The sequence below is a fragment of the Acartia tonsa genome, chromosome 3 (assembly GCF_053477335.1).
Source record: "Acartia tonsa isolate MP-2025a chromosome 3, ASM5347733v1, whole genome shotgun sequence".
NCBI lineage: Eukaryota > Metazoa > Arthropoda > Copepoda > Calanoida > Acartiidae > Acartia > Acartia tonsa.
Genome location: NC_137262.1, coordinates 1586139 through 1597668, shown reverse-complemented (window position 1 = coordinate 1597668; position 11530 = coordinate 1586139). Strand labels below are relative to the sequence as shown.

The 11530-nt window shown below is 37.9% G+C and overlaps 1 protein-coding gene across 1 annotated transcript in view; it reads left to right on the top strand.

Moving 5' to 3' along the window:
* The first annotated feature begins 842 nt into the window (after positions 1 to 842).
* Positions 843 to 11530, top strand: part of sturkopf (lipid droplet associated hydrolase sturkopf) — a 67498-nt gene continuing 56810 nt past the window's right edge. Inside the window, exon 1 of the mRNA XM_080152255.1 lies at positions 843 to 916. Coding sequence (XP_080008381.1) covers positions 869 to 916 — 48 coding nt within the window. The 5' untranslated portion in view covers positions 843 to 868. The remainder of the gene's footprint in view (positions 917 to 11530) is intronic.

The following is an 11530-nucleotide window of genomic DNA, read 5'->3' as shown; positions in this document are numbered from 1 at the left end:
AAGCCTTAAAACTCACACATTTACGGAATTTTAGCATAACATACCTCCACATTTTTCATTTTACTTTAAATCTACAAAAAAACATAATTCTAAGACAAAAATCGCAAAAAATAACGCATTAACACAAATGTATGTAGGTACCTAACATTTTTTTCTCACCTAAAAAATTTGCTGTTTAGCAACACAATAATATTATCAGTTTTTTTGTATTTTGTACTTTTGTACTTTTGTTTCAGAGATAACTAATAATAAAATGTTTTGAGTGACTGATAAAGTTCTAAAGGTTGAAAAAAAGTATTCTTAAATTAGTGATCAATACCTAGGTAGTTAATATGAAGTTAATCGACATAAAGTTTTGTATGTTTTCATTTCTTAATTTTCATAGGAAATATGCTGTCATAATAATGGGTTTTTAAAAGCGAAGCTCTTATATAACAACAAATTTTTATGTGATATAATCATCCGATTGAATTGATTCTTGGTATATTGATTCCTGGGACAACAAAGTATAATGTTTAAAGCGAAGCAACCCTATAATCAAATCCTAAAAATGTAAGTATGTCCATAAACAATAAACATTATCCTATATCAATCAGTTTTTCAACAAATTTACTTACAATTTTGCTTCGACTCTTATACATTTATATTCTGATTATTCAGTTCTGACACTATACAAGTGTTATTGTCCTTTTGTCCTACCGTGTCAGTGCTTCGCTTTTATGGATGTTTTCATTTTTGTAAAATGTTAATAGTATTGATAAGAATTGGAAGAGAAAAATGTCAAAATTGTGGATGAGAGAAAAGAAGGTCTTTTTTAAGTTTTTAAACTCTTTTATTTAAAGTTAGTTCATGGTTCCAGAGAATAAAAATGAAGTGTTTCAATGCCTGGTATCCGTGGAAAGATCATTCTTCTAGGAAATTATTTGTCGTTAATCAAATATCTTAAAAAGAGTCTTTGAAAATTAAAAATATAAACCTCACTATAGTCATTAGATCTCAATTTGAGACATGTATAGCTATTTAATAAAAATAACCTTGTTCCTGAAAGAAATAAACTAAGGTTTTGATAGGTAATAGGTATCTACTGAAAATTGGTTGTAATAATAGTCGAATTTTTGTGTATAAGGAAAATGTGAGAAAAGTTAGATAGGTACCTACCTCATTTTCTTCTTTTAGATTTTTGATGTTTCTAAAGGGTTTGATATTGTTCATTCTATAATCTCATCCCATACCAAATATGATTTTCTTAAACATTTGAATTGGATCTGTTAGATAGGTACCTAGCAAATTTTTTCTCTTCTCGGGTTTTGATGTTTCTAAAGTGTTTGATAGTGTTCATTCTATAATCTCATTCCATATATCATTTTCATTGTTAAATAGGTACCTAGCTATTTTTTCTCTTCTCCGGTTTTGATGTTTCTAAAGGGTTTGATATTGTTTATTGTTTAAGTCCATCTAATATCATATACTCATGATTTTCTTAATTTCAAAGTTTTTTTGCCTATGGTCGCAATTGGGTATGTTATTTAAATAAAATATTTTACTATATATTTTTTATATTCAATTAAAGGATATACTAATATAATTTGACGTGTACTACATTGTACAGTTTTTGTTACAACTGAAACATAATCCTAACAGTGAAGCCTTTTAGTGAGTAACATGCGTTTGTGTATTATTTTTATCAGGAATGTTGGGATCACGGATTTTAATAAAGACTCTTATACAATAAACATATCCATTTCGCCTTTTATGTATTCAAACTGTTTTTCCATCGCCCATATAAGCTTTGAGCTAGGGATCCAAAAGTCTTTTTTTTATAATCATTTTTTAACCTAGCATATTTTTTTTATCTCGAACATAAGTTCCAAATATTTTTTTTCAATTTAATTGGTAATGGATGGTACACCTGTGATATAAGGGATTTTCAAAAATGGAATTTAAGACTAGAATAATTGAGTATATGAAATAGTTAATTACCTATTCCTTTAACCCTGAAGTTAGTGCAACTTTTCTTTGCTAAAAATAACATGATTAACGTCATACTACTCACAACTAAACTTAGTCATACATGTATGGATCAATAATTAGACTTCCTCTCTGCCTTACTGCTAGGATCAGTTCAGTAGAAAAAGTAGAACACCTGTCATAATGAATCAGCTTCGGTTATGAATGTGGGTCTGACTTCCGAGGTTGTGAATTCCTAATAGAGCTCATAACAATCATCTTATTCACATATTTTAGTTTTAAAAAAACGTAAAAGACCTTTCCTGTTAATTTCATAAAATCCATCTAAACTAAATAGCAACAACAGCAAAAAGATAAAACTCATTTACTTTATCTCTAGTTAATGCAAAAGTTAAAACAAACTTAATTAAAATATACACCAATTGCTAAATATAAACAAAAATGACTTGTAATTTTAAACAGCAATATAGTTAGTTGGAAAGAGTTATCCTATTTTATAAAGTATTATTATATGTATAAACACATTTAATTTTTTAACTATTTATTGGTGGAATACATATGTTTCTCTATAAAAATAGATCATCAGTTCCAGTTAATATGTATAAAATGAGAGTTAAAAAGATATATATCCATGCATTTTGAATCCTTTTGAAAGACTAAATGAGAAAGAAGTGTTAGAAAATTGTGCCCCCTGCGGGGTTTTTTACTGCTTATATCCTCTTGGGGTTGGGGGGAATTAGCATCTTTATATAAAGGGGGAGGTGTTTAAAGGGAATCTTTGAAGAGACAAAAATAGGTCATATTTATCATTTGCAGTTTTACAAATTAATACATATTATATAAAAAAAATACTGCTTTGAATATGTTTCACGTCATGCACTTTGAAAGAAGGAACTTTTCTCTGTGTGGACACTTGCTGAAGATTTCATTTCTGGTGTTTAAAGTTTGTATGTTAGATTTGAAAGCTTTATAAAGTAGTAATATTTTATTTCTATTTGTTTTTGGATATAAGTTTTCGGATAGATTTAGGCTATGTTTTGCTCCAAAATGCTAGGGGCGCAACCGCTAGTATGACATAAAAAGGTCAACTTGTTTTAAAGATAATAAAAAGCTATTCGTAGTAAAAACTATTTGGCAAGTGAAGTCCTTCATGGGGTACCTAACACTCTTGTGCCTGAACCTTGCGGGGATTTCCTGATAACCTTGTTGTAACCTAAACTAAGTAAATAAAGTGAGATTAAATCCGCGTTATGCAGCAAAATTTGTTTCATTTGCTTAGCTACAATATCTGATAAATTATTACACTAATTTACTAGTAACATGGAACATTTACAATATACATAGTTATGTAATATATGCATCCACAAGGACCTAGAAACTGTCACTTGTGAAAACATTAAATTTGCATCGGTCTGTTAGAAGCTAATAAATCATCTGCTATTTTAACATTATTTTTATGTTAATATTAACGAAAAATGGCGCTTGTACATGATTTTGTTAAAGATGCGTGAAGCACCTCAAAAATTATACTTATATTCATTTTTAAACCTCCCATAATGCAAATATTAAGTTAGGTTGAAATCTTTTCTTTTGGGGTAAATTCTACCTACAGGGAATTAAAAATAAAATTTTTTGGGGGGGGTTCTGTGTATACCCTATTCCTTTTTCCGGGGTTGTCATCATCTTCCCCCCTAAATCTTTCTCACACTCTTAAAATATAGATTAGGTTAATTATAAGGTTTGAAAATATTTACTTCTACTTTTAGTGACCATTGACAAATGAAATAGATATTCTTTTTGAAATTTAAATATTAAACCTTTGCAAATACTGTCAATGCAAAGATAAAAGTTATTTTCCATCAAATTTATCTGCCAGCCATTTATTTTTACTTTACACTGATGTTAAACATGGAATAAAAAGGGTCTAAAAGTTATTTATAGATCTCAATCAAGTGGAAAATTAGTCATGTGAAAGACATTTAATTTGCTAGCAGACGAAAAGGTTCTCCATCACTTTGGGGCAGATAGTTGTCTGGATTATTTATAATGATCTAGAGAATTTTCTAAATAATTTTTCAATCACCCTTGAAATAAGGATAGAATAATATTTATCTAGACTGCTAATTAATACTTGTCAGTACATTCAGAACTATATACATACACCCACATTAAAAAATTAAAGTAAGGCATTGTTTCTTATTAGGAGGGTAATTTTAATAATAAAAAATAATCATCTTTCACAGGGGAAAAGGATATTTCGGATTTTTTTAGTTTTGATAAATCATCCTTTTTCTCTTATTTCTAGCTTGTTTGGGAATTTGATTAAAGTACCCAAAGTTCGGATCAACTGCAGTTGACGGTAAAATATTCCTGGTAACGAATACTTTCAAAAATCAATGAATTTTAAAGGCTGCAAGCTGCCAAACGGCTGAACGTACAGATCATTCCCGCACAATGTTTTAAGATCCAATGATGCACAGGGTAAGCTTTACTGAAGAAAAAAACGTGTAAAATATGTCTTTTTCGCGCATTTCTCTGCACTGCGAGATAACTGTGCATTATTGATTCATGATTATTCCAGATTATTTGTAGGCCTTCTTATGCCGCTTAAAACGGTGTGCGGGTATGATCTGTACGTTCAGCCGTTTGGCAGCTAGACGCCTTTGAAATTCATAGATTTTTGGAAATATATTTGTTATTAGGAATATTTTACCGTGAACTGCAGTTGATCCCAAAGTTCATATGTCAACGAATGAGAGATCATGTTTACAAAGGTTATTTACAGCCATATATTCCCCCTTTCCCTGGCGGTGTGCACATTAACCTTGTTTTTAATACATATGATCATTAATTTGTGCAGATATATATAAAATTAAGCATAAACTCGGCATTAAGATTAACCTTTTCAACTAGTAAATAAAGTGTTGATTTTTTGCTATAGGTCTATTCATGAAATAAAATAGAATAAAGGTATTTTATCTTCTTGGAGGTCCGAGGGTGCAAGCTTTTCCGCAGTGGACCTATCCGGGGAGGAGGAGAAGAAGATGTACACCCCCGGGCAAACCTGCACCAAACCACCTGTTCTGACAGCCATGTCTCCCGTCCGGGTTTCCCCCACGGGGCTGGCCTAAAGGGCTTTTAAGTCAGCCCCTGTCAGCTCTGGAGGCCTTGGAGGCCTTTCAACTCCAACCCTCCATAACCACATCCAACATCACCCCCCCTCCTCCCCTCATCCTCTCTGGCGACATCCATCCAAATCCTGGTCCCAAATACCCTTGCTCTACCTGCTCCCGCAACATAACCCGCTCCTCTGGTGCCTTCCTCTGTAACTCCTGCCAACTTTGGGTTCATCCCAAATGTTCCCTCCTCTCATCCAAATCCGAATACAATTCTAACTGGTCCTGTCCACCCTGCATCTCTGCCTCCCCTACCCCCTTCTCACCCATTTCCCCCCAACAATCTACACCCCCACCTAAATCCCGTGGCCCCAAATTTCCATGCCCTATCTGTTCCTTAGGTGTTACTAAATCCACTGGCTCCTTCCAATGTAACTCCTGCCTCCAATGGGTCCACCCCAAATGTTCCCTCCTTCCATCCTCCACCCACTACTCCCCCTTCTGGATATGCCCCTCCTGTTCCCCCCAAAATTCCCCCCCTCCCTCACCCTCCACACCCAACTCCCCGTCTCCCCCACCTTCCCCAACAGCACCTCCATCACCACCACACCCTCAATCACCCCCGCCCCCTCCTCCCCCCACCCCTGCCCCCCGCAAACCTCCTGGTAAACCTTTCATCCTCCAATTCAACTGTAATGGTCTCCTTACCACCCAAGATGAACTCCACAACCTTATTTCAACCCTTAACATCCCAATTACCTGCCTCCAAGAAACTAAACTCTCCTGCAAATCCAATCCTAAACCCCTCCCTGGCTATAACTTCATCAGGAAGGATCGACAAGACCGACCTGGTGGAGGAATAGCCTTCCTCATTGCCGAAGACATCCCCTTCACACACCTTAACCTCAACCACCTCTCCAATGGCCCCCTTGAGGTTGATGGCATCCAAATTTCCCGCAATGGCTCCCCTCTACAAATAATCAACCTTTACCTCCCCCCACACTCCTCCTGCCCCCCACAATACACCCCTGACTTTAACCTCCTTTTTGAAAATCCAAATGACCTTATCCTAGTCGGTGACTTCAATGCCCACAACCCTGCCTGGAACTCCATTACCCTTGACCAATCTGCCATGAATCGTAGGGAGGCTCTGCTGGAAGCTCTCAATGAGAGCAGCCTTTGCCTCCTCAACGAGGATTCCCCTACCCGCCTTCCCCCCAATGGCCAACCTACCTCCCCTGACCTTTCCTTATGCTCTGCCCACCTTGCCCTTGATTTCTCCTGGCACACCCTTACCACCCTCCGTTCTGATCACCTTCCCATTCTCCTCTCCATTCCCGAAATCACCAGAACCCCCCGCCCTGTCAAAACCTTCCACAACTTCCATAAAGCAGACTGGGACACCTTTACCCTAGAAACTGAAACCCTTTTTGAAGACCTTCCTGACCCTTCCTCCTGCTCCCAAGGTGAAGCCACTTTCCGCCAAATCCTCCAAACTGCCTCCAAACACACTGTTCCTGCTGGCTTCATCAAAAATTCCAACCCTACCCTCCCTCAGTCTGCTAAACCCCTTATCCAGCAAAGAGACTCCTTAAGAGAAACCAACCCCCATGATCCTCAAATTCAAATCCTTAATGACCAAATCTCCTCAATAGTAAACCAACATTCCAACAAAAAATGGCAAGAAACCCTTTCCAAATCCGACCATAGAACAAATCCTTCCAAATTCTGGTCCCTCCTCAAGTCCCTTTCCGGCAAAAACAACTCCCCTCCCTCCAACCAACCCATTTCCTTCAACAACAACAAAGTCCACACCTCCCACCTCCACATTGCCGAATCCTTCACCAGTCAATTCACCTCTGTCTCCCGTCATACTTCCAACCCTTTCTCCAGAAAAATTATCCGTAAAATCCGCCGCCGCAACCACCTCAACAGAAACTTCCAACCTTTTACCCCTGCCCTTGTCCTTGAAGCAATTAAAAATTCCTCCAATTCCTCTGCACTTGGCCCCGACAACCTTAACATCCTTCACCTTAAACACCTTGGTCCAAATGGCATCTCCTACCTCACTAAACTTTTCAACCTCTCCATCTCCGCTGCCAACATCCCTGCCATTTGGAAACTATCCAAAATCATTGCCCTCCTCAAACCTGGTAAACCCCCTGACCTTTCCACCTCCTACCGCCCAATCTCCCTCCTCTGTCCTGCAGCAAAAGTCCTTGAACGCCTACTCCTCCCCTACCTTAAACAATCCCTCTCCACCCACCCCTCACAACACGGCTTTAAACCCCTCCACTCCACCACCTCCTCCCTCCTCAACCTTTCCACCACCATTGCCAATGGCTTCAATCAAAACCTCCCCCCCAGCCGCACAACTGTTGCCTCCATCGACCTTTCCAAAGCATTTGACTGCATTCCCATCCACCTCCTTCTCCAAAAAATCTCCTCCTCCAATCTTCATCCCAACATCATTAGATGGCTATCCTGCTACTTGCGTGGCAGGATGGCTTTCTGTTCCTATCAAAACACCAATGCCTCTCCTAAAATTGTCCACACTGGCGTCCCCCAAGGCTCTGTTATCTCCCCAGTCCTCTTCAACTTCTACATAGCAGATGCCCCCCACATTCCCCCTGCCCACACCTCCTCCTATGCCGACGACCTTAACTCCTTCCACTCCTCCCCTAACATCCCCCAGTCAGTTGAATCCATCAACTCCCACCTCTCCTCAATCGCTGACTGGGCCTCCACCAACGGCCTCTCCATAGCTCCCAACAAATCCACTGTCACCCTCTTCACTTCTGACCGCAAGCACCAATCCAACTTCCATCCTCAAGTCCAAATCAACGGCTCCACCCTTCCCCTTGAGAAAACCCCTAAAATCCTTGGAGTTACCTTTGACACCTTTTTCAATTTCAGTTCCCATGTCTCCACCATTTCCTCAAAAATTTCCTCCCGCCTTAGAATCCTCAAATGTCTGGCTGGCACCAAATGGGGCCACCAGAAGGAGACTCTCCTCACCACCTACAACACCCTCCTCCGCCCCATCACCACCTATGCCTGTCCTGTTTGGTTCCCTAACACCTCCAAAAACAACATTGACAAACTCCAAGTCCTCCAAAACCAAGCCCTCCGCATCTGTACTGGTTCCACTAAAAAATCTCCCATCAGCCACCTCCACCAAGAAACCAAAATCCTACCAGTACGGAACCACCTTTCCCTTCTTTGTTCCCAATACCTGGCCTCCTCCCTCCGCCCCTCCCACCCATCCTTCCACAACGTCACAACCCCCCCTGGCCCTAGATCCAAAAAATCCACCCTTCAATCCATGTTCCTTCCTACTCTCCAACCTTTTCTTTCCCCCGACAACACCCTCCTTCCCACAAACTACAAATCCACAATCTCCAGACTCCACACCTCAGCTGTCACCCAAGCCATAAATTCTTACCCCCCTAATCCTGTCCTTAATCAAGCTCCCCCTGACATCAACCCCTCCGAAATCCAACTCCCCAGGCACTACAGAACCATCCTCTCCCAATTAAGATCCAACTATTGTCCTAAACTCCAAAGCTACCTCCATTCCATCAACGCTTCTCTTACCCCCAACTGCCCATCCTGTCCTGTTAATCCTACCCCAGAAACAGTCCAGCACCTCTTTTCATGCCCAAATAATCCTACAAATCTTACTCCTATGGACCTCTGGCAAAATCCCACCCATGTAGCTGCCTTCCTCTCCTCCCATCCAAGTTTCACCAGCCTTCCTCCCCTCCAACGCCCCCCTCCAGAGCCCCCACCATAAGCCCACGCCCCCCCCCCTCACCCCACTGATGACTACCCGGACCGGAAACTGACTATGAGCAGCCAAAACAACAACATCTTCTTGGAGCTTTGAAATTATTATTAATTCTAAGAATAAAGTTACATAGTTGAAACTCTTCAAATATTAGTTTTCAGTCGAATGTTCATGTAATTAGCCTTAGTTAATTAATGTATTTTTGACTTATTAAAAGCGTTTGAAAGGCTTTTTTATTGATGTTTTGTTTTTTGACTCACAAAGGGCATTTGATAGTTATGTTTATGATTTTTAAGTAAATATATTTTAAAGTCACCTACAATTTTAATAAAACTAAGGGATTTGGCAGGACTTTACATAAATATTTACATCAAAACTATTTTGTGAATAAATCCCATTGAGTAATCTCATAGGAGTAGTTATATCTAAAAATAAGAAATCTGAAAAGGATTATTTCAAAGAGGGAATAAAAGAATAACTAAAACCAGAAATGCGGATCCGTTTGGTTTTATTGCGGTTCCGAGTCAGACTCCACGAAGCCGCCTCTAAAAATAACGGCTTCAGACTCCGGCTCCTCCCAAAAATCAAGAAAAAAATCCAAGACTTTTGAAGGTTTTAAAAGTTCCTGTTAGATTAATTGTTGTTCAGAATATATGACCGTAACTCTGATTTTCATGTGTTTGAATAAAGTTTTGCAACATCCAAATGGAAGGCTCAAATGTAAACAACTTTATATTTTGCTACCTACAGCTTTAAAAAGTAAATAAGTTCTTTGCAAATTTAAAGTTGTTGTGTATATGTGAATTTTAGGAAAGCTTCTTGTATTAAGGGGTGTATCAGGGGGGTGTAGACCATTGTCAAGGGTGGTTGACACCTAAGGGGGTGTATCTAGCCCCCTTAATTTTGTCATCTGTCGCCCCCTCTCCAAGTCTTTTTTCGTTTGGTTGCTTCAATTCCAAAAAATGGCACAGAACCTTCTCTCAATAAGGCAATAGAAAATTTGAAGTTATAAGTTAAAATTATAATTAACAAACACATAAACTGACAACGTTCTTCACTTCCTAAGATATATATATGATCATAAATTATAATATGAAAGAAAATGTTTCATTTAATGATTAATACGCTTCTACATAAAGTAAACATTTAAATTCAAAATTCGGATCTACTGCAGTTCACGGTAAAATATTGCTGGTAAGCAATATTTCCAAAAATCTATGAATTTTAAAGGCTGCTAGCTGCCAAACGGCTGATTGTACAGATCATGCCCGCATACTGTTTTAAGTGGCATAAGAAGGCCTACAAATAATCTGGAATAGCCATAAATCAATAATGCATAATTATCTCGCAGTGCAGAGAAATGCGCGAAAAAGACCTATTTTACGCGTTTTTTCTTCAGTGAAGCTTACTTTCCCTGTGCATAATTGGATCTTGGCTATTCCAGATTATTTTTAGGCCTTCTTATGCCGCTTAAAATGCTATGCGGGTATGATCTGTACGTTCAGCCGTTTGGCAGCTAGAAGCCTTTAAAATGCATAGGTTTTTGGAAATATTGCTTACCAGCAATATTTTACCGTGAACTGCAGTAGATCCCAAAATTCCCTTCTTTTTATAGGTCACAAAAATTCAACAAACAGGAACTTTTAGGGGAAATTTGATGTTTTAGTAGATTTTCTAAGAAATAAATAGTAGGTAAAAAGAAAAAAGTTTTTTTACAGAATGAAAATTGGCTAAATAGCATAATTGCATGACAGTTTTAAATGAGTTTCCATCATGTCTTCAAAACCGATAAATATCCGCTGGATTAGAACCGGTTCTCTGCAATATTAAAAATCATGTATAGCATTGTATTAGAGACAGTTTTCAACAAATATCAAGATGAGAATCTTAAAATTAATACCAGTTTTGTTAGCCCGGGCCTTTAGTCCCTCCGGGCTTGTTAAATATGTTTTAATTGTATAATTTTTTATTTTAATATCTGTGCAAAGCTGATTTATTATATGCAATGCCATAAATAACTATTCTAGTTTTAAAATTTATATTGTGTTTAAGCGGTTATAGCTTTTCATAAAAGCTTATCTTAGTCCCAAAAAAAGCCTATGATCCTTTTCTAAATTAGAGTAATAATTCCATAACATTTGTGTTTTTTATCTACGTGAAATTTTTCGTAAAATTTCAAAATTTTGCAGTTTTCTACATGAATTAATCTGATGTCAAAATTTTGATTGATGAAAAGTTTGTGTTGAATTATTATGACATGTGTGCTAGTATGCTCTTGTTAACACTTTTAAATGTGCAAAGCAGGAATATAATGGATATAGGATATATCTGGATATATTAACTATATGTCGTCAATTAGGCTTGCTCGTGTTGACCTCATTTTTTGGTCAGTTTGTTCATCCAGAAGGAGGGGAGGGTAGGGGTATTGTTAATGTAGCCAGCTGCGAGCATCACTCTGTGGAGTACCTGAAAATCTGGTACATCATCCAAGTAATATTATATCGATTGGGAATGTGGACTAATAATGTAGTCTTTTTTTTGTGTTCGAATGAATATGGATTGGTCAATAGAATTTAAACCGTGGTTGCTAGCCTTAGTTAAAATTCAATTCAAAATTCAACACTTTACAGTAAATCTTCTTACAGGTTTCTAAAAG